We start from the raw sequence: 24,274 nt of genomic DNA on the forward strand, positions 1-24,274 counted from the left end.
ACTACTCTTAATATGGTTTTAAAGTACGTTAATTATCTACATTGAATATCTCCATCGTGTGAGCCTCTTGTAACAGTTTTATAAAATATTTCCTCTGTTGCAGATATACCTATGGAACCCACAAACCTCATTAATTCAACTTTAGTATTCTTGAAGTGTTCTGGCATGTAATTCCCATTGATTTATAGGGTCTTGATGCTGAAACAGCTTTTAAAATTGTTAGACCAGATTGTAGCGTGATTACAGCCCAACAGGATGGCTCTTAGGCCTCTGTCTCCCTCTAGTCAGTGGGCTGCAGTTGTTGCCCTTATGCTTACAAAATAAACAGTTCCTTAACTCAAATAAGGAAGGATTTATTATTAATAATATTATTTTTATTATATTACTATTATTATTTAGATTTAGGGATTGTCATCTCAGAAAGTAGTTTGGAAAAGTGTATAATTGCATAGCATAGATCTAGTCTGATTTTACAGACAAAAAGCAGATGCATTTGTTTTCACACAAATGTTATGTTTTTGAAAAATAAAAATCAGACTTTTTGCTGTGCTTGTCTCTCTCTGTCAGTCTAGGTTTAAAATTAAATATAGGCATATACTGCCGCATTATGTAGTTCTATTCCACAGGCATAAATCATTTACAAATACCTATTGATAATGATTTCTCTAGCCACTGTATCTACCCACTGGAGGGAAGCATAATATGCTAAACAGTGGTTTAAATAGACCTGACACAGAAGAAAAGTCTGTTCTTCCAAATCAAGACTGCAAAAGAATGAGAAAAACAAAAACAACAAAAAACACTCCTGTCTGCTGATTTAACTGCACCAGAAGGTTGGGTTTCCTCTGCATATGGCTTAGTGGGCATGACACCACTTTCCTGTAGGGAGAGCCTTGCTATCTAAAGCTTTGGGACAACTAATCTGGGGATGGTTTCAACCCCTGCTGACTCACTGTGAGGAGTGAAGAGAGAAGAGAAGAGCTTGGCACTTGTTCATCTGAGTGACAGCCAATCCCCTCACTGCCCTACACTGCTCTGCTGAGGGAAGTCATCCTGGTCCCAGAGGACACACAGCTTTCCCCACAACTGAAGCACTTGTTCATGACAGTGTTTAAGGCAGCACTAAATAACTGGTGCCCACTCCCTTTAGCGCTTCTGCTGGACGACTTCTCTGAGCAAGTGTGAGCCATCTTTGTGCTATCATAGGCATCTCTACAGGGCACATCCACACAAGGTCAGAGCTAACATCCGCCATTTCACGTTGGGTAATTCCCTTGATATGAAACCTGGATGCACCTGGCAACTCTCCTTTGAAATCAAGCATTCAAACCTACATTATCCATATAATAAACACCTGCATTTTAGTGCTTCCAAAAGGGCCTTCTCACTGCTATGCCAGGTTTCCTAGTGTCAGTTTACACCAATCATATTCCCATCCTAATTGCAATAAGCCATGAGGCTACATCATATCTTTGTGACAGTGCAGAAGAAAGTCTTGTGTGTTTTTCTGCTTTGAAAACGATTAAATCTGAGACAGTGAATAGCTTTTTTACTTCCATTTGAGAGATGTCTTTTTTTTTTTTTTTGGCAAAACAACTGCAAACACATATTATCATAGAATCATATAATATCCAAGTTGGAAAGAACCCACATGGATCATCGAGTCCAACTCCTGGGTCCCCAAAGGACCACCCAAAAAAATCAGACCATGTGTCTGAGAGTGATGTGCAAATGCTTCTTGAACTACAGGATTAAGGAATCTTTAGCTCAGTCAGTGAAGAATTTAGAGCTGCATTAATTTTTTTAGATGATGGTAAGGTGGTTTTATTAAAGAAAGCGTAAGATGCTTTTCCTAAAAAATAAATAAATAAATAAATAAATAAAGTATCTGTTTTGTTAAATCAAAGACTTAGGTGACCCTTCAACAAGTTCACACTTGCATTTCCATAAGTGATGACTTTTGCAAGTGCCATAACTAGAATTCAGTCAAAGACAGACCAGCAATGCTATTAAAACACTAAAATAAATACCTAAACATACATTTTTTAAAGCTGCTATTTAGTTACTAGCTAACTGCTAAGCAGTTACTAAAATATTTAATTATTGAACACTTATGCAGACTGCCTCAGGTCTAGTTTCCTTCTACTTTCTTGTGACACCAAAAGCCAGACACTCTCCAGTACCTAGAGATAATCTCTTGTCTTTGCCACTTGCCTACAACCTTGGACACACTGGGCTACTGATGGAGGGCCGTGGAAGCATGCAGAACTTTTGAGCCTGTGTTGCCTGCCACCAGAACTGAAGCCAAGGCCCAGCTACAATCCTTTCATAACAAGAAGTTTTCTTGAGGCCAGGACAAAAAGGTGGACACTTACGCACATCAGTTTAAGTCAATATTTAAATCAATATTATCAATTAAAGTCAGTTTACATCAGTATTGTCCAATTCAAGCAATCAACTGCTGTGACACTTGGGTTTAGCTCTTCAGTTTTTTCCATCCCCTAAGAAGATAAACCACATGTGCCACAAGTAGGCTGTGGTAACTCATCAGCACCTCCCCTTGACTTTCAAGGTGTGAGACCTGAAAGCCTCACCTCTTTGTGACCACAGCATTTATTTTACCAGATCAGAGAGACAGAGGAGAAAGGGAGAAGGAGAGCAAGGTGACTCTTGCAGTCTGCGCAGCACAAGTTTTCACAAAGATGCACTGCTTCTTTGCAGTTCTGGCAATGCCTTTCATGCTATCAGACCTTTGCTTAATGTTACAGCTTTGCTGATCCTCACTGGCAGTGGAAAACTAGCCTTTGGGCAGAAACAAGTGGTTTATAGTCACTTCAGGAGCTTTTAAATTTCTTTGGAACTGAAGAGTTGCCACCAAAAGCCTCTTCAAGCCCATACCCTATCTTCAGCAAGAGCTGAGCCTGTGAACACCATAGAAAGGACATTCAGTAAGCATAAATCTGGGCCACACACATAGCGTCAGCATCATGGAAAGGCGGCTTATGGGCAAGTGGGTGGAAGGCTGCCCCAGAAAACTGACATCCAGACAACCTTAAAAAGTGAAAGAAGATGATACAGGAAGCCTGTGTCTCAACAGTATTATCATCATTGCTGCACTTCCTACATTGCTGTTGTCAATCAATACTATTCACAACATTTAGAGGAAAAGACCCAGACTTCTCAGGACTTGATCTTAAGAAGACGTGACTGAAGACAGGGCAGATGCATGCAGGAACCATGTCATCGGATGGCTGGAAATTTCTAGAACAAGTTCAGCTTTAAGCTACGCTGTCTCTACCACACCAAAGACTCTACATGCCAGAATAGCTCCACAAAAAAGTAGGTGCTATTCAGCCCAGCCAATGCTTGTGTATTGCAAATCCTAAGTCTTTTTGTTCTTGAAAATGCAGCGCTGACACGTGCTTGACATTGTGCCACCATACAAATACTCATTTTGAAACTGGTTATACAGTAGTAGCAGAAGCTGACTTGCAGGTGACCTACTGCTCCCATCCTTAGAAGTTCCTCAGAGAATGGGGAGTTCCTCACAGCAGGACACCAAACCTCCATGGTTTGGGCAAGGAGTGTGATGCATCCACAGAAGATGCTCTGAGTACTCACCATCTCCTCTTTCAGTGAGGGAAGGGTGGCAGCTGCCAGACTCTCCCACCCTTAGGGAGAAATGGGAGTTTCTTTCTCGTCTTCCCCCTCAACAAAAATAAAACATTTTAATGTACACTGAAAAGAATAAAAAGGGTGGCTTCTATCATGTCAAATTCTGGTTTGCAGCCCTGACTTTGTGATGAAAGGAGGCTGCCACAATATCAACACAAGGGTCAGGAAGGGAGGAACCAGAACTGGGGTAGATGAACATGCAAAGAGACAAAGTCAACTTCTTACATGTGACCCTACTGAATCCTCTTTAATTCAGCTTTAGAGCTGTGAGCTTATCTTGGCTTTCCAAAACCAGGCAACGCATCAGTGAAAAAAAATAAGGTATTATTGGCATTCTCATTACTTAAAAAAAAAAAAGTGACAGTGAAGAGGACATTAGAATCAGTGTAAATAAAACCTGCAGATGAAACAAATGGACATAAAGACTGAATTATTATTCTAGAGATTACATGCTATAGCAAGATCAGATACTACAAAGGAGATTCCCCAGCAAAGACAATTTTTTTCCTTACCTTTTCTACAGTTGCTATGTTGTAGCTACAGGTCTCTGGGAGCAGATCTCTCTTCTCCTGACTCAGACTTGTTGAGAAAGAATGACTTCGTTGAGGCTGCAGTTTCTCATGAGCTGGCTCTACAGGGTCAAGCTCTACATCGCTCCAGGTCTAATTACAGATGGTGAAGGATTTCAGACAGTTACACCCTTTCTCAAATTCTAAAAGTTCTCAGACTTGAGTAGAAATCTTGCACACTCACAGGAAACTAAAGCTGTTCTAACATAGGTCTCACATTCAAAAATCCCATAGGGAGTGACTTGATTTTTGATCTTGTCCTTCACCCTGGACTATTTTTGTGAACCAACAAAATCATGAAAAATTATTTCATCTTTTTTCACCACAAAGTTATCCACCCTTTTTTATCTGGTTGCTTGTGTTATGCTTATAGTTGCTTAGTACCTGGTGTCTAAAGATGCGATCCCATTATCTAAGCAAGTGCAACCAAAAATTGTGTTTAACATGCACTGTGGCATTCTGCATGACCGTAATTGGTCCAAAACCACGGACTGGCACAGGTTCAAAACCACATTTATATATGTCTCAGCTAGATGTGCAGACCACCCAGGGCTTCACAAGCCCCACAGGCTCAGTTCCACTCTGAACTACCATCAGTGGACGAGAGGCAATGGGTGGGGTCTGCATCAATCTTCCAAGAACGTGCCAGTAACAGAGCACAACCATGACACTGCAAGCCATGCCATTCCATTTACAGGCTTGGGCAGAGGCCATCAATCATACCTAACTTTGTGAAGATTTTTTGATTGAGTGTCTATGATTCTACCATCTTCTACACCAGCTTTTAGATAGGGATAGACAGATGGGGTTCCACACAATTGGGAAACTAATGCATAATTTCACTGCATCACCTTGCTCGTACATTTAGGTATTGCTAGCTGTTTATTTCTCCTCCTTCACTTAATCAAACTAAATATAACTTCATATGACTCAAATATGTTGGCTCTCTGTACTGACATGTACACAGCACACCGGAAAGTGTTGCTGGGAACAGCTGCAGCTTTTACAGTATTGCTAGTGTCATTCCTGCCCATCAATACTTTATTGGAGCATTCCAAAATTTCACTCTGTGCTGCTGTCATGTGCAAGTCATTGAGCTGAGCTTTTATTTCAGCAGCTGTTCTTTCAGCTGAAAGCCATACAGCTGCACTGAGCTGTCAGTTGCCTTGAGAACAATTACCTTTGGCTGTGTCAGCTCGGCACAGCACAGCGCTGCGCATCGCTAACAGCAGTTGTTTCACTTGAGACCTGTAAGCAAAAGCTGTGCCAAGGGCTGAAGCCTCTTATCCGTGCTATCCCACCTCTTTAAACACCAGCACCAGCCAAACACACACAATAACCTGCTAACCCCAATGGACCAAAACCAAGTAGTGAACAACTGTAAAGGACAGATCGGGATGCATGGATCCAGCAGATATTACTGCATTTGACATCAAATAAAGGATTAATGGGGAGAGAAGTTAGGAACAGACTTCAAGTCAAGGAAAATTAATAGGCAAAAGAGTAGGAAAAAAAAATTGAGTGAGGATCCTCCCTTTTTTAAACTATACTAGCACTTTTCCATGGTACTACACGTGCTATCTACAGTGAGCAAATCAAGCACAAGTCTAAGCAGACAAGTGGTCCCCGTGATCTCAGGGTGGCTCACATGGGTGGACTGTTCGCTCAGGCTGTTAAACAATCCCATACCAAATACACTCTTTCTAGACTATTGGCACATTGATAAAGTAACCTGTCCTTTGTAATAGGGTAGATTCTTTTTATTAGGGCTCAAGCAGTGAGCCTTCCCCCTCAGGGGGGATTAAAGTGTGTTGTTTGTTTTTTTTTGATTTTTATTCTGCTCTTTGATTTCATCGCCATAAGGCCTGAATTTCTTCTCAGCACCCTGGGCGTTCTGCTTACATTGCCTGGTACTGCTTGGTTTCCCAGTGAATGGTGTGCTTTTTGCTCAGGTGTGTTGGCTTTACTGTCTGTCTCTCATGAAAAAGTTCAAAAATCTCCCTGATGCTGTTATCTGAAAGGAGCAAATTTCAGTCTCAAGGAAAAACTCAGTGCTACATTTCCTTTTTTTTTTTTTTAATCTATTAACAACTAAAAAAAAAAAAAGTTGTATAGCTAGTAATGAACCAGAGAGAATGTTGGATATGGATAATTGTCAAAGTCCAGTACTTATCTATCTCCCAAACAGTAAAACAGTAGCAGTATTGATCTGCTCTGAACGGTATCTCGTTCAAGATGGGTGCACTGTTCATGCTGTTTTTCCTTGTGGTCCTAGGTTCATTTCCAATTCAAGGACCCCTGTCTTCCCCAAATCACTCATGATTTCACTGAAGCATAGCTGCATGGTCTGACTCTCAGTGACAGCCCCCTGGAAGCAGCAGCTTGCAGGGTGCAGCACGCAAAGAATCACTTCCTCCTCACTCAGAGCACTGCCACCTGGCTGAAGAGAAGAGCCAAGAGCTCGCTGTTCAACCCGTCATGGGGATTTATACCTCTGTGGAAGGTTACGGATTGCAGCCGCCACTCTGGGCGCATTCTGTGCCAGGGCTGCCACCCAGCAATGCGGGTCCCTGTGTTCCCAGCGCCTCCATGTGCAAGGCCAGCTGCTTGCGACACAGAGGGGCAGGCGAGGTCATGCCAAGAAGGGCTGTGAGGAGCCCCGAGAGACCTTTTTGGTCTTAGCTCCTCCAAACCTCCTGCTATGAGACCTGCTTCCCATTTCATTCTGCTTGGTTGGAAAAGAGAGACAGGGCTCATGCTGCCATTTCTTCCCAAAATGTAACCTAAATGACATGCTGTACATGCTGAATTCCTAAGACATGAGTTTTTCCTTGAAAAAGACCCCACACCGTTGGCAACTATACTCCAGCAAGACCACCATCCCTACTGAGACTTAGGGTACAATGCTTACAGAACACCACACTTCACATCAGGTGCAGGAGCCTTTCACTTCTCTGGGTTAAAAACCAGATAAATAAATGAAAAAGTTTTCTTGAACTTACTTTAAAGTAGACAGGATAGGTTAGAATACTTTATATGGGAGATGGTCCTGTCCTCCATCTCCCTCAGCTACTGAATGATGAGATAAATGGTTGGTAACATGGGGGGTGCCTGACAATGACACTTTAAATTCATATTAAAGACTTAACCCAAACAACCATGCTCCCTGTAAGCATCTGAATCAACCAGATATGCTAGACCCAATATTTTTTCTGATCAAAAATCATCATGGTTGAATTCACACAAAGGCTTTGGAGAAATGACCTCACATGACCAAAAACCTTTAGCTGAGAAAAAACTCAGTTCCATGCTCTAATTTTGCGTATGTATTTATAGTAACTTATGCTTGGAGTTGGAGAAACATCATAGTACTTTCCTTGGTGGAAACAAGAAAAGACTTACAGCTTCTCCAGTGGAAACTGATGAAACACAAGTGCTCTTGGTCTTGCCAGCAAGAGACTGATGGCTGGATAGAGAGGTTCTGAATGATGATTCATTTATGGAGCCTCTCAGGAGGTCATTCTTCGATATTCGTATCAGGAACCGCAAGCAGGGAACAGCATTGTGGATGGTTTTTCTGAAGGAAAATGGGAGAAGAAAAAGACAAACTACTTAATGACACACTGATGATGCAGTTTTGAAAATGGTGTGGTGACAGCACTGTCTCTTTCCATAATCTCAGCATGGTTTTTGTTTTTGATTGACTTAAAGACCACATGGAAACAGCAGGGTATAGCTAGTGGAAAGTACTCAATTGAAAGACCAAAAGGAAAATAACAGGTGGCTTCAGAGCCTTGGCTCAAAACACCCATGGAAGAGCTGCATGGATGAGTAGCAAGAACTGAAAATAGCTTGAAAAACATGATTGCTTCCAGTTGTAAGGTTAACCCAGAAGACTTTCAGGTTAGCTACTATGAAGGTCTTCTCTGTGCTAAGACACAGGAGGAGTGGGCCAGAAAAATCAGATATTGCTATTTATTTGTATCACAGTAACTCCCACAACTCCTGTCAGGAATTAGCATCCTCTTCTGCTCTTCACTGGCAAAACAGAAAATGATCTAGGTCTGAAAGATCTTAAAACACGCCTTATTCATTAAAGAAAAAAATCAGTAATGGTTATATAGCTCTATTCCTCCCAGGCCTGCATGGAGCAGAGAGCCCAAGAGCCTTCCTTGGGCAATGCCAGCTGGCCTTGCTCCTCACTGCTGCCAAGGACTGGCAAGGTGATGCTAACCAGAGAGCTGCATTTCAGAGAATCATTAAGGTTGGAGAAGATCTCTAAGATCATCTGGTCCAACCATCACCCTACCATCAATATCACCTACTAAACCATGTCCCTAAGCACCACGTCCTGCTGGCTACACTATTCCTGACACAAGCCAGGATGTTGTTGGCCTTCTTGGCCACCTGGGCACACTGCCGGCTCATGTTCAGGCGAGCACTGACCAACACCCCCAGATCCTTTTCCTCTGTACAGCTTTCCGGCCACTCTGCCCCAGGCCTGTAGTGTTGCATGGGGTTGTTGTTGCCAAAGTTCAGGCCCCAGCACTTAGCCATGTGGAACCTCATCCCATCAGCCTCTGCCCATCAATCCAACTTGTCCAGGTCCCTCTGCAGGGCTTTCCTACCCTCTGGCAGACCAACACTTCCCCCCAACTTGGTGTTGAACCAATTTAGTATAATACCTTCACAGTGTCACGCAATACATCACTTCAGCCTGAGACAAAGCAAATACTGGCTCAAAGCTCAATGAACAAGTCAAGGAGCAAAGTGGGAACAGGGTGTATGGAAAATAACTGATGCATAGGACTTTACGGATCAATGGAGGATGTATAGCCTATTGACTTTATACTGAAATACAAGTCAAGTAGACATACATTGTAAAATCCTTGCTTCTAGCACAATTTGGTCTTTCTTTTCCATTCCCCCTGTTGATTCTATAGTTATCAGGTTAACTGAATAACTAGTGAATTTTAAATCAGCATTTCAGTTCTCAGAAAAGATCACCCATATTAAAATCTCTGACTGTTGGACAACAGCATAAGGTCACTGATTTATCGATCCAAAAAAAATAAATAAATAAAGGAGAGGAAGGAGAGGAGAGGAGAAGGGATGGGGGGAGGAGAGGGGAAGGAGGGATATGGGACAGGCAGGATGGGACACAATGATACCACCACTAGCAAACCCCAATCTTTGGCAAAATCAACTATCATGGTATACTCAGACTTCTGCACATTGTTCCTCTCTGTCTCCAAAGGCAACTGAAAAAGCACCTACAGAGGAGACAAGGACGGCAGAAAGTTTTCTGCCTGCACTATCATTCCCGGTTTTGCTAAAATGACTGCTGGCAGAGCTACACTGAGCTGCTGGGGATGCTCGAGGCTGCCTCCGTGGTGCTGGAGAAGAAAAAGACAGTCTGTGTGGGGCTGTAAACTATTCAATAACTTCAGCTTGGTGCAAAACATCCCATCCTGTTAGTTAAGTGGGATTTCGTGAAGAGACTTCCTCACACTGGAGGTTCAAGGAATCGATGTCTGATGGTGAATTTTCAGGGGCAACATATATGTTTGATGTCTTGAGGGACCAGAGTTTTGATTTGACTGGTATTTGAAAGGACTGTTGAGGATTATTTTGTAGGCTGAGGATTTTGGAAGGGGTTTTAATACTATATATGTAAAACACAAAATAGGTATAAACCTGAGGTGCTTATTTAATGACATTTTTGAATTACTCTAAAACAAAAGAATCATCTGAAGTCAAATATGCTGTAATTGCAAACAGCTTTTAGAGAAAATACCGCAAATCAAAATTATTCATGATTATTCAGTTATTTTTGATGTAGCAATTTTGAACAAATGTTTTTCTTGTTTTTTTTTTTTTTGTTTTGTTTGTTTGTTTGTTTGTTTGGTAAAACTGGGTCTTGATTGCAAGCAGTTTGGACACAGTGATGCAGAATTTCCCTTTTTACTATGAATGAATGATTACAGAACCTAAAACTTCCAAAATCTAAGGGAGTTCCTGCAATAACTAACACAGTCAAGCAATGTTCTCTAGAGTTCAAATACAGGTTGTTAAAGGAATGAAATTTTCTTCCCTCACAGAACAGCATTTCATGAAATTAAGGTTTGTATGCTCTTACTTACTTTAACATATTTGTTAGTTTCAGTGATGTTCCAGATGTTTTTTGTTTGTTTGCTTGTTTGTTTTTACTGGTAGGAATTGGTGGGTGGAGGCTTATATAACAACCTCTAAGAACTTCTCAGTTCTCAAAAGCCAAGCGTTAGCACAGAGATCCACACTGCATTTTCAGTTACATTCATTGTAACATACTTTTTTATTGTAAAGAAATCCCACAAAAGGGTTCATTTGATTTGTCGAGATATTAAGATGCAGCACCAGCAATTCTCTGTGCAAAATAGCAGCCTGCTTTGGTAGCATTACACTGTCATTTTTATCTGTACCTGAACTCTTTAGATCCTGATTTCTAAGTACTGTTTTCAAGTAAGATTTCAAAAAGAAATCAGATTTAACACAGTTCAGTAGTTCCAATGCAAAACTGCAATTTACTACTACCCCTGCCAAACCCTTGACTCTTGGGCCTGAACAGACTAGTCCATTAAGGATATTATCGGATAAATTACTTTAAAGGCATAATGTGAAAGATTAGAAGATTCAGAAACTATCCAGAAATGTTGATCTTTACATACATACTCATTACTCACTGTTAAAGCAAAATTGGTCCTGCCAACATATTTTCACCAGCTGACTTGTTGGCAAAATGTAGCTGCTTTTTCAGTTTTAAGGCTGCATGCTTGTTTCATCACAAGGGACACAACATTACTCCTTTTCCTGACTGGATGACTCCCAAGTCTATAAAATATCTTCACAACAACTGCATAAACACTTCTGTTGTTGATATGTCTTGAAATACAAATTAAGAAGCAGGGCCAAAAAATTAAGAGAGTCTCTGAAATCCTGTTCTGGCATGAGCCTTTTTTCTTAATACAGCCTTACATGGAAAAGCCAATGCTGGTAGGAAAAGAGTAACTGAAGCAGTACACTATATGGTATGTGCTTTGAAAATACACATTTGTAAAAACAGTATAAGGAATTACTGAACACAACAGCTGTGGTTCAGAAAAATAATACTAGGTTCAAAATGTGTCAGACATCCACACATATCTTCTCATTAAACTCCTGCAAGCCATGGGATAGCAGTCATTCTCCATTCTAAACTAAAATACTCTTTAACCTTCAAAAGCTAAAATGGACTCAGGTCTTTTGGAGGGTGCAAAAGTCTTAGTTAAGGTAGCAGATATCTTGTATGACCAAGATACGTGTTGTCACCATTTCTGGGTATATTTCTTTTAGCTTTCTAAAAAGCTTTAAGGTTTGTTTGTTTATTTACAACCACACCTTCATTCATCAGATATTTAAAACAATTAGCTCTCTATGTTCCAGCTCCAAAATCACAGTTTCGGGCAATATAACAGCAAATTTTCCACTTCACGGGCTAGACAGACCTTGTGCAGATGACCAACCCTGCCATCTAGTGGCAATTCTACATTTATCTCCATGGCATCCCTCTCTTTCCTCCAAAGATTTATCACATCGCTAAATATTTTGCTGCCTTTTTGGAAAGTAGTTTAGAAGCTTTAATAGGTGTGACTGACTTTGCCACTTCTTGAACATGTTTCTCAGCTGAATCTGGAAGAGCATTTCTAAATAAAAACGTTGCTTTCAAAAATGGTCATTCTCCGGGATGCACTGAGTAAGTTTGTCCTTGTTTGAAACCATTCAGCAGAGCACTATGCTGTCTCATTCTCTTGCAAAAGAATTTTATAAATCCTTTTAGGACCACACAACTGAAGAGACAATAATTTTGATGTGTTCATACTACACATCTCCAGGTCCCAGATAGACCAAAGAGCAGTATTTCAGTCTTTTATACAGTGAGGACAAAAATGGGTGACCTTTCTGCAATGCAAGGTGATTACTTCTCACACTTTTCCTAAACACTGGAGAAGGCTGGTCTCTTAGAGACCCACTGGGATGTTTGAGAGCTGTAAAGAAGTAAGTTATTAATGGAGATTATAATGAACCTTCTTCTGAGAAGGAAAAGGTGTCTGATTCATTGGAGGTGTCTTTTATGGGGTATTAACTTATCATTCTATTCACTTATTCTTGTAGGTTTCCTATCAATTCGACAACATACAGATATTTTTTGTACAACTCACTGTTACCTCACCTCAGTGGGAACAAACTGCAAAGGACCAGGATAAAAAGCATAATTCATACCTTTAGGCTCAGAAACTGATTCACTGTCTGTGAGAGAGTTAAGAAAGAACTAAAAAGGAAAGAACAGTTAGCTAACCATGCAGCTGGTTGGGACTGAACAGTGTTTGGGTATTTGTAAGTGAAGTTGTGCTGGGCTAGCACAGTTTTCTGTGTTAAAACATATAGTAATTGATATCTGTAAAAATATGTACATTTTGCCCAGTCAACCATATTAGTGTATTGTGAAACATATATATATATATATATATAAAGTTAATGCTAATATTTTTGGTAAAGGCAAAGAATGGAAAGGCTCTCCAAAAGTTTATCTGTCACAACAAAATAAATATGAAAATTGAGCTTTTGGAATAGACTTCTTTCCACAAAGGAGAGTATTTCAGAAATGTTTGCTTTACTTTTTGAAGATAAATACTTACTGACCAAAGTTAGAAAGCCTGCTAACCAAAAGGCAGTATATTCAGAATATTTGAAAACCTCTCTCATTTCCAGGGATCTCCACCTGCATTATCAGCTTCTTAGAGCACTCACTTGGCACAGAATGTCTGTGAAGATACTATTTGCTTCTTACAGAGTTTTTCCCCAAATCAGTTAGTACTGAAGCTTCAGAGAACCAAGTTTTGAACATTTGCATCCACTTGATGACATGATTTATAGGCCACACTGGTTGTGACCCATTGTCTGTAGAATGCTCTTTAGCTGATATGGCAAGAGATGACCCTGAGCACCACCATGTCCTCCCATTAGCTGCGGTGACATGCAGCCCCATCAGAGCAGAGATGTGAGGGGAAAGAAAAGTGAAGGGAGGGACTGATACCCTCTGCGGGCCACTCTTGAGGCCACATCTGGAGCTCCACATGCAGTTTAGTCCCCCCTGTACCAGATGGACACAGGGCACGGTCTGACCACTAGCATCCATGGGTTGGAGCATGCACTGCACAGGGCAAGGTTGAAGGAATGGGGGTTGTTTGTTCATTTTAAAAGGCACCTTTGCATGTAGAGTTGTAAACATACCTATGCGCTTACTGTACCTGTATCTCGGGTGAATTATTGCATATATGATGGGGTTGTAGATTGCAGAAGCTTTGGCAATAACAGCTGGCACAGATTTGGAATACGGAGTTAGTGTGTTGCCTCGGCTAAAACAAAGGAAAAATCATTACAGGGAGCTATGCCATGGATTAATACTAACTTACTGAAATACATCGCTCTTTTTGACTGCTTTTGCTTTGTGGTCTTGTGGTAAGAAATACTGCTGAAAAGTTAATTTTTCAAACTCATTCTTTGCTCAGATGAAAGGCTTGCTTTTGACGGTGTATACTTGGTTTCATTTATTTGGAAGAGGTGAAAGACATGCAAGTAATCGGTTATCTATTCAGGGATAACCATGTGACTGACTGTGGAAGCTTGAAGTCTAAAATGGGACTATTCATCCCACTACTTTGAGTTTTCTGTTCCTCCTGTAGCATTTACAGCTGGGTCACTGACACCCATTACTGTGCAGTGCGGATGCTTTTGCTAGAAGATTTTAATTTTTATTCTGGCTTATTTCTTATTGCCAAACTCTTTTCCCAGATAGTCACAATCTACTTCTTTATTTTTTAAAAATATATATTTTTGGATACCCTACAAACATCAATAGTGATTCTTTGTCACATGTGGTCAACACAAGTGCAGGATAATTACAACTAATGTCGGTGGAATAGTGCATGCACTGACAAGACAATAGGTTCCCTTTATTAGGCGAGAAAAGAGATAACTCCTCCATGAAACCAGAATTCATGCAAGAAAAGTATCATGGGGGAGAGGAAATAATGTGTACCAAAAATAACAGATAAAGCATCATAATTAAAAACGCACACAAGAACTAGACAAATAACCCCTTTGCTGAATTTATGCACAAGGATATAGTTGTGGTACAATGACAGTGGTGGCACTAAGGGACATAGTTTAGTGATGGAACTTAGTAGGTCAAGTTGATGGGTGGTCTTGATGATCTTTAAGATCTTTTCCAACCTAGATTATTCTATGATTCAGTAAAGGGCACAGCATCACCTCTAATTAATAACTACTTAAAGCCTTTCCAAAAAAAGGAATGCTAATCATATAAACATTTTGGTGTAAGTGCTTTTCTGAATTACGTTTCCACTTACCCTGCCCAGGCAATCAAAGTGACACAAGCATATGGAGACCAGGACAAGACATACACAATGATGACCACAAAAGCAATTTTGGCCAATTTCCATTCATTCTTCATGGACTGAGAGAGGTAGGATTTTCGGCTGCAGGATCCTAGCTTTTGAACATCTCTGTAAGGAAAAAAACAAAAAACAAAACACACACAGATACATCAGCACCGTCCTGTGAAGAAGCTAGGTGCAATGTCTCTAATGCATTTTGCATGTGTGCAAAGTGAAGCAGATTTCATCTTTCCTGCTTTCACTCTTCTTTTGTCCTCTGATAGTTAAAAATCTAGAACATAATTAATGTAGTCTGCCTGTGGGACTGAGCTAGAGAAACCACTGGGACTACAGAATGGGGCTGACATGTCCTTATGCTGACACACAGATATCCCCTATCCCTCGTTGCTCTCAGATGTGAAGCAAGGAAAAGCACAGTTGGATGCAAAAATGAAATCTGATGACTTTTCATTTTCAAGGGAGAAAGTCCAGTTTACTGAGTAACATGTGCTGGAATAGCCTCACTACTCTGAGGAACACAGCCCAAAACACTTAGGGAGACATTTTTACTTCCCTGCAGGTTTACTCACTAACAGTTTTATCAAAATATTTTTGCCAAGTATTTTTGCCAAAAAGCCTCACATCGATTCCTCTTCACACATCAGAAAAACACCCTACACTTTAATTAAAATAAATAAATAAATAAAAAGTAATTTTATATCATTTATCATAGAAATAACTTCTATATCAGTGTTGTTAAAGGAAGACCTATTTCAAGTTGAAGACAATAATTACCAGCCAGCAGGGTAACAAACTGCCTCCTGATATACTGTGACCATACCTATAAAGTGAGTTTACTGTATTGTGAGTGAAAGGCATAGAAAAAATCTTATGGACACTGTGCTTCATGGACACTGTGTTAAGGATGCAATCTTTCCTCCTTTCATTTGGTATCAGATGTGTAAACATAGAGCACACAAACAACAAACAACAACAAAAAAAACACAAGGCCAGAAATAGAGTTCAGTAAGAACTTCAATTTAGGTATATAGCTACATGTTTGTAATAGCCTTTGCCAAGTAAAAACACCCAAATAACTTCAACAAGTGCTTGCAAATAGGCATAGAAATAAGCCACTGGAGGTGATGACACTGCAAGAAGGGCTCACAACTTCAGACGGTGTTGGATCAGACAACAGACAAGTAATATTCTCATTAGAGAAAACAAGCTGACAAAATGAAATTCCTTTATAGATCTAGCACCCTCCTGAATTATTACTTCAACCCTACAAATATAAACCAAGGCTTTTGGAGGAGGAAAAAAAAAACAACAAAGAGTCCTAACAAACGTAGCCAAATTTTGTGTGTGGGGGTGTTTATCTGCTTTAGTGAAGCACAGGGTTTTCTGGGATGCCTGTCTTAAATAAAGGTGTCAAAAATCTGAGGACTGTTACACTTATAGAGCAGATCACAGGTAGGTGATGCTCCCATTACTACATACTATTTAGGATGACCCTTGGGGCCGACAACCATACTGGAGTGCACAGGAACCATGTTCCTTTTATTGCAAATCTCAAATACAAAGCATCAAAACTATCAAATTATCTGAAGTACTATTAATTACCACACTCCGGGCTAAGATTAGAACTACCTGAGACTACTTTGTCCTCTACTCCAAAATGCATATCCTTTCCATTTTTTACACTGGCAAAATTATTTCTTCAGCTGCAGCTGTTACTTAACTTTACTTATTTAGTTTAACTCTGCCACTTTATCTCCAATTTCAATTCAGATTAATTTTAGATTCAGATTTAACTGCATCCTAATTTGAGAAAATCATCTAATACAAGAAAAAAGGGGTTTTACGTATTTCAGCTTACCTGCCAGTACTTCTTATGGCCAGGAACATAAATAAGTAGCAATGGAATATTATTATCAGGGGAATAAAAAATACGCAGCAGCATAAAATCATGGTGTAACTTCTGTTTGCAGGGGAGTAGGTTACGTAGTCCCATGTACAGGAAATCATCAAGCCCTCAGGCACATAGGAACCTATGAAATACATAGAATATGTTATTTGCACATATGCCTAAAGCTTGTTTAGTCACCAATCCAACAACTGAGTGATCAAAATAAATGTCATGCTGTACAGATAGTCAAGAGCTATGTTGGCTGTATTATAATGCGTGATCTGAGAATGCAAGTGCACACATGGAGAAATGGTCCTGACTGCCAGACTCTCAGGTATACCTAAATCACAGTCTGCAGCTTGATCTTCTTGAACAGAGCCCAGGGCAAAACAAAAACAAGCAAAAAACCAGGGCACTGCACTGCAATAAACGTAGATAATATGGTATGACAGCAAACCACAAGGCAGTATCTATGCATCCATTCAAGAACTTTTCTGAAATCTTATTTTTTCATATCCTGAGCAAGGCAATAAGGACTGTGCAGGGAACACTAGAAGAGAGAGCAAGCAGATGACATACTCCACCCGAAGAGTGGGGCCACACTCCACCCCAGTGAGTACAGCCACACGGCAGCAATGATCTGCATGGTGCGTTTCTTTGAGGTCCACTGGATGGATCGCAGGGGCCTGGTGATCACCAGGTAGCGGTCAACAGAAATAGCTAACAGGGTCATCATCGAGGTTATTCCAAAGAGCGCTCCACAGAAAGCATACAAGTCACAACCTGAAGCAGAAAATGGCAATGTCAGTTTTTTTCTTTTCTTAAATAGATATTTGTTTTCTCTCACAGTCTGACATGAAATATTTATTTACTTTTTTGGGGGGGGGGGAGGGGGGGGGGAGTTTAACTTGGCTCAGAGATTCTCTCCCATTAAAAGAATTTTCTTAGCCTCACAATTGCATAATTATTAAGTGTTCATTAGGAAAAACACAAATGTTAATAAAATACAAACGTACATGTTAACGAGTCCTACTCTCCACCGTGGGCTGCAGCTGGGAACCTTTTGTCAATGGAAAACTGCCTCAAAGAAAATCCAATCTAATTAATGTTACTTTTTCCTGGACTGTTGCCCAATATATTGATCTTAACAGGCTACAGCAGATATCTGTCTGCTAATGACAAATGGATGTCTCAGAAAATGACTTTGGTTTATACGGCTTCAAAATGTAGGAGCAGTTTAAATTTGATGGCTAAAAGACTAGCTGTAAAACATAGCTCCAGCTCCTATTAATTGCAGCACTTAATAAAATATTTATATTTTATATTTATTTATATATATGTATTTTTTAACTGAAAAAGATTTTCCCCTCCTCTTTGCACTCAGCCATTGGACTAGCAGATGAAAAGTTGTGGAGTTACTCTGTACCAAACCTGATTCAGAAACCTCTGTTAAATGATCCCTCACTACTTGAGATCTGGTGTCACCCCATGTGGTTCCAGGCAATAGCCCATGAGGAATGGCAGACAGCTGCAATACCAAATTCAATCTTAAAGCACACTTTTAAAGTAATCCCCAATTAAGGGCCAAATCCCACTCAACCTAAATCAATGGTTTAATTTGTGGCAGTGTGATAATTTATACTAAGTAAATAAGATGTGGTCTACTTTTACCTAACGGCATAAGCAAGACTGAAAATATCCTTAAATTTGCAGAGTTTATATTCACAGACACTCCTCAACTGACTATTGTTATTTAAATCTTTTAATTAAGCGTGAGATTCCTACGGAGAATGTTAGTGGATATCAACATACATTTCTAAATGGTTACCTGTTCTTAAACTAATAAGAAAAAATATTTATGACTTAATAAGATTTTTCTACCCATCTTTAGCCATGGCATCTGCCCTTACAACCTAAAGAATCACTTGATTTACGTGTTGTTGTTGACTACTTTCTTTCCAAAATAAAGATGACACAAAATATGTGCCATCATGTGGAACGATCATGTCAAGCACCTGGGTTGTCACCACAGAGTCTTGTTCAGTTCTTTCCATTGCACAAGCCTAGACTGTTAGGGCTAAAACAGGATGCAGGCAGTGTGGAGCTGCTGAGGGATGAACTAGTGTTGAAAAGTACCTATATCTCCAAGGATCCACCCTCTGTGCAAGCTGTTGACAAAGCACATTGGTGCCTGAGACGCCGACATCAGGAAGTCACTCACAGCCAAATTCATTATAAAGTAGTTTTGGGGCGTCCTCAGCTTCTTGTTGCTTAAAAACAGATGAGAAACACATGACTTTAAATAGACTAAATGAACAATCAGCAAGTTCATAGCTTTACTTACTAGCATAAACAAATGCTCTCCAGGTGGAATGGGTGGTTGTTTGCCACCATCAATTGCCAGCCACCTGTCAGTGACTACAACTATAGATGTAGTCATTTCAAATTGGTGACTGACAAATGCAGGGGGATAAAATGGATCCTTTCCTCAACCAGCAGAGGAGAATTCCAGCTATTTTGAAAAATATGACTTGGTTCAGGGAAGAGCAGTCTGCCTCTTTCCTTCGGTCCCTGTAAGAGCACCAACACCAAGCATGTGCTGCACAGTGCAAACCCAGGCTCTGACACAGGTTAAAGAGCAGAAGAACCTGCTTTTTGTAATCTGGAGTTACAACCTTTTAGGAATCCGTCAACTGGTATTTGAGACTACCCTTGGCTCTGGCTAAGAGGAGAAAAGATACTGGTAATGGAATAAAGAACCTCTCTCTTACTTTGCGTTATATGGTTGAATATTCCTTTATTGTTCTGATCAAATATTAGCCCCACAAGGTACATTAATTCATGAGTTCACCTCACCTTTACCTTACAGCTGGCAATTCTGGTGAATATACTGAGAAGGTGTAATGCTGAACTGCTAGTCCCTCAAAGTGGAACTGTTTTGCTTGCATGGAGAAGTAAAAGCCATGTTACCTAGAGTTTGAACTCAGGACTTTTCACAGTGCCAGGTACAAAAAGAGGCATCTTTGCACATTCTGTTGAATACAGGAAGCAAAGAGGACTTCATAAATAGCTTTATTCTTGGAAACTGCATGCAGCAATTCTCAATAGCTTGAAATGAATTTTCTTTTCTGAGTGCCTTCTTCAGCCAATCAATTGAGGCCTCTCAAATGTGCTTCTGAAATACCAATATTTGCAACTAGCAGGAATTCCTTTCCTCTTATTAATAAAAGAATACTGAGAAATTAAGATAGTTGCAGAAGTGTTGAGATGACTAATAAAGTCACGGCTTTCATAACTGTCTGCAATAACTGGGTGAGAGGGGTGCAGAACTCATGTCTTTGCAGGTGTTCATCTGCCTATGGAGAGTTTTCTACTTTGACAGCTTAACGCTTTCATTTTGCCAGCTAAAACAAACAAATTTCAAGAAAAATTGAGAGCTTGTGCTGCAAAAATCATGAAGTGATCTACAGCTGCAAGAAATTCAATTTTCTCCCTCATATAAAACCCAGTTATTCAAATCAACTAAACTTACTTTTTCAGCTTAAACATTTAAGAATAGTAAACTAAAGCTTGATTCATAACCCTACTGGTGTTTCTGTCATTGTAGACCCACTCAGCATAATGCATAATGACAGCAAACAGCGAGCAAGAAGGATTTGGAAATCTAGCAACACTGTTTGGGGTTGAAGGCAGCTATTTATTTTTTTCATGAGCTTTTTGCATACTCTAGCTGCAGGACAGTCTAGGCTGATTGGAAGAGCATCATCTTTTGTCAAATAACCTGCAAACTCTGCAGGGGGAGTGAAGCAGTCTGCAACATAGGGACTGCTGTTTCTATTATTAAAAGTATCAAACTTTTCTTTAAATTTTTGATTAGAAGTATTACTAAAACAAGGTTCTGTATATTTATTTCTTTATTTTCTCAAATTCCTTAAAACACGAGTAATTTATGTGGGAGTATATCAGTGACGTGCATGGATGCATGTGGGGTGTATGTCATTGATGCCATCAGCCTTTGCTTGGAGATTTAATCCAAGAGGAAATCAGTGCAGAACATCTGCCCACAGGCACAAACAAGCTACAAAACAAGTCAGATTAACCGTGAAGGAAATACCTGTAAAATGCATAGAGAACTAGGAGGTTTCCTATGATGCCAATAGAGCCGATAACAAGAACACATGTTCCTACAGTGTAAAGAACGTGGTCAGGGATCTCCGCCTTGGTCACAGTGTGTGGCTGGGTGGCCATGCTCAAATCCTGGATGGGAGACAGAAGAAAAGGAGAACTGAGCACATTCAAAACATGTATTCCAGGGGACACTTGCTCAGCACATCGAACTGGTGAAGGGAGGCAGAGCACTCACTTCCAAATCAAATAGACACATCTGTGATGTTACCACATCCCCTGGAAATCAAGTGTCCTTCAAGCAGCCTTAATTGTTTTGTTTACCATTACAGAACAAAACAGAACGCACACACACACAAACCCACAACAGCAACAACAGGCAAAACAGACTGGAATAATTTTAAGGGAATCGTTTTGGTGCTGATGTGAAAAAAGAAAAGACAGGCTAACATAAAAAGTGCTAAAGGTAACTGCTACACTTTGGGGTGCAGAACTAGCTGACACAACACAAGGATCAGTTCAACAAGGAATAGCCCATCATACTTTCATGTTTGTTGGAAGACTGCTAAGGTGCCCTGAGTGGTCACAGAGTCTCCCTCCTTGGAAGTGATCCTGGGCAACCTGTTCTAGGTGGCCCTGTTTGAACAGATAGGTTGGACCAGATGACCTCCAGAGGTCACTTCCAACCTCAACCACACTGTGGTTTTCTGAAATCCCTCCCTCAGCCTTCACAATTACAAACATTAAAATCGCCCAAATACCCCCAAGCTGCCTGTGCAGACTTACCGTAATGTAAAAACTGGGAAACCGTCATGGGAAAGGCAGGACAGCAGAGGAAAAACACAGCAGCTATAGTAATGCCTGTGTAAGTGCAAATACATCAAACAGCCTTGACACCTCTTTCACTGCTCTTTATCACCAGCACGTAAAGAAAAACAACTGTCTGTGTATTTTTTGAAACAAATTCAGACTTACCACTGGCTGAACACAGCGGCAGGACAGCCTACAGCTAATCCACTCAGCTCTCATTAGTGTTATCAATGAGTAGAGTCGGAATCGCCAGCCTGGTGGCAATTTTTATTTACCAAGTCAGGTAAACAAGCTTCAAGATGAACAGGTTCAAGATGACAAACATCACCCAGCTGGAGATATTGAAGGGACCGTTTGGAAATGGTGAGAATTCTCTGTGGTTTCTACCTTCTAGTTTCCATGATCTCCTACACTGCTTTTTCTCCTTTCTGCATTTTATTATTCCTCGCTTACCTATGAAGTGCATGCACATCAGCTCCTTCCTTGCACAGCGGCAGTTTTCTAGCCATGGGCATTACCATGCTAATTGTGTACGATGTTTTCAGTAATAGGGAGTGAGATGCATAGCACGTCCTGTGCATCCATAAAACAATGGAGCAGAAATGGTGAGAACAAAGGCCCTGGTGATGAAGCAGTGTCTTAAATCATACAAAAACTACTGCTTCAAAGCAGAAAGATGATTTCAGGCTTTCTCAGTGGTCTGGCAGACTCTACCCATAAAAAAAATGGCATCCTCCAAAGTGGCACTGCACCAGCAATATCATCCTTATTGTAGCAGAAAGCAATCAAAGGAAGCATCTGCTGTTGTTAATCACAATGAGGAGTGTCACTGACATTCCCAGTGGTTAAGCAGGAAGCAAAAATGTCACCCTGCATGGCATTTCTCTTAAAAATGCTACATTTTTAAGGGTGGGAGTAGGGGGTGGGGGGTGAGAGCTAGTAGTGTAAGAGCAAGCTGTACATGGGAAGCTGGCCCAGTGGGGAAACATAATCATGGCTGTTTGGTGGCAGCAAGCACAGGTAGCTTCATGCTTTCAGAAGAATGCTGTCTGGGCCACTTCAGGGCTGTGGCATGCAAAGATCCATGATAAACTCCTCTCCTCTTCCCTCAGATCTAATCTTCTTAATAGAATATGTGCACTATATCAGAACCCTGCCTTGTTTATGGCAGCGCAGGCTAAAGAGGCTAAAAGTGGGTGAGAAAACAAGAGACTTTTTTTCTCCCTTTCCTTCTTATCTATTAAACTTGCTTAGGATTTACCTCGATGCAGAGGGGTAAGATTCAGGACAAGTAAGTACTTGCCTGTCATACATATTATGCTTTACTTCTTCATATGGAAACTCACTGTTGCAGAAACTCTTTTGAGAAACCAACTGCAATATAGTTCACACCCAAAGGTGGCTCTCCTTATCTCTCTGCTGAGGAGAAGCCAACTTGGATGCTCTAGTCCCATTTATTCAGCTACTAGTGGTGAGCTGCGTCTAAAAGCTGAAAAATGTCACAATTTGTAAACTCGGATGACAGTTTGCTGGCAGTACTGAACAAAACATAAACTAGTGATGCTTACAGACTGAAATCTGAAAGGCAGTAAATACTGGGGATTTCACAAAGCCTGCAATCTCAGCAAACCTCTAAAGTGAGGGCTGTTGGATGAACACAAGCTTTGGAGAAGGTATCTTGCCTTCAGAGAAGGCCATAAAATATCACAGCTGTTTTTGCTGTTATGTTAACAGCAGCAAGAGCAACATTAAGATCTGAATGAGAAGATGACTACTTATTCACTCTCTCAGTGCTTCCTTGATAACAACTGTATGTGGCTGGAATCCAGCTGTACAAAATGTGACAAGCTGATAAAGGCAAAACCATTTATAACACTGTAATATGGATCTAAGAAGATAAATGTGCTGATGCATATGTGCATACATATGTATATTTTTCCAACAGAAAGCATTAACCTTTTATAAAAAGTAGTTCCATTAAACTACTGCAAATTCCTTAAATAAAACAGGAAAAAATAATACAAATGGCTCCAAAGCTAGTCAAAGAGACTTTATACCTCATTTTAGTCACATATTTCACTGGTTTGGCAGACTTCAGCAAAAGAAAAAGATAAGCAAAAGATTTAAATACTCTTAAGGTTGAGGATTTAAACTCTATTCTCTTGAACAAATGCTGCTTTTCTAATATAGACCCTTTCTCAGCACATAATAACTCGATGGGAGAAAAACAAGGCTTTAGGATATTCATGGAAGCCTTTTCACTTTTCCTACAACCCTATCTCTGAGAAGCTGTTCTTTATGGTAATTTCAATTAACAAGCTAAATATTTGCTAATGTAAATATTTACTATATTAGGATGAGGACTAGAAACAAAAAAAAAATTTGAAGCCCTGGTCATGCACTGTAATGAGAAGCTGCTTTTGCTGGTATTCTCAAAAGCTGTTACAGCCCTATATATTTTTCCAGTACTTATACTTTCTCCTGAGTATTAAGAATAAAATTAAACTATGAAAGAATATTCCAAACTGCTGTGACTCTTCCCAACCCTCAGAAAACCAATGTAACCATTATAAAATTTTCCAGATGACTTAGTAACCAAAACAGCAGCTAGGCACAGCAGGTCACGGTCAGTACAGTCAATGTTGTGGTCTTATCAGGTTTGGTTTATATTATTCTCTTTTAGCACCAACATGATATTATGGTTAGTGTCA

General features: G+C 40.2%; 1 protein-coding gene across 5 annotated transcripts in view; it reads right to left on the reverse strand.

Moving 5' to 3' along the window:
* The window catches only part of LOC308195179 (melanopsin-like), an 80,276-nt gene that overhangs the window by 4,634 nt on the left and 51,368 nt on the right, over positions 1 to 24,274 (reverse strand). For 4 of the 5 annotated variants that reach the window (XM_080592171.1, XM_080592172.1, XM_080592173.1 and 1 more), the window contains 8 exons: positions 20,743 to 20,885; positions 18,765 to 18,898; positions 17,208 to 17,411; positions 16,599 to 16,770; positions 14,693 to 14,848; positions 13,571 to 13,678; positions 7,647 to 7,821; positions 4,188 to 4,337 (listed from right to left, as the gene is read on the reverse strand). In XM_080592171.1, the coding sequence (XP_080448297.1) occupies positions 4,188 to 4,337; positions 7,647 to 7,821; positions 13,571 to 13,678; positions 14,693 to 14,848; positions 16,599 to 16,770; positions 17,208 to 17,411; positions 18,765 to 18,898; positions 20,743 to 20,876 (1,233 nt within the window). In that variant the 5' untranslated portion in view covers positions 20,877 to 20,885. Of the gene's footprint in view, positions 1 to 4,187; positions 4,338 to 7,646; positions 7,822 to 13,570; positions 13,679 to 14,692; positions 14,849 to 16,598; positions 16,771 to 17,207; positions 17,412 to 18,764; positions 18,899 to 19,484; positions 19,661 to 20,742; positions 20,886 to 24,274 lie in introns of those variants that run through there. The other variant, XM_080592175.1, reaches the window with a different exon arrangement.

The sequence above is a fragment of the Anser brachyrhynchus genome (genome assembly GCF_964034855.1).
Source record: "Anser brachyrhynchus genome assembly, chromosome: 4".
Taxonomy (NCBI): Eukaryota; Metazoa; Chordata; class Aves; order Anseriformes; family Anatidae; genus Anser; species Anser brachyrhynchus.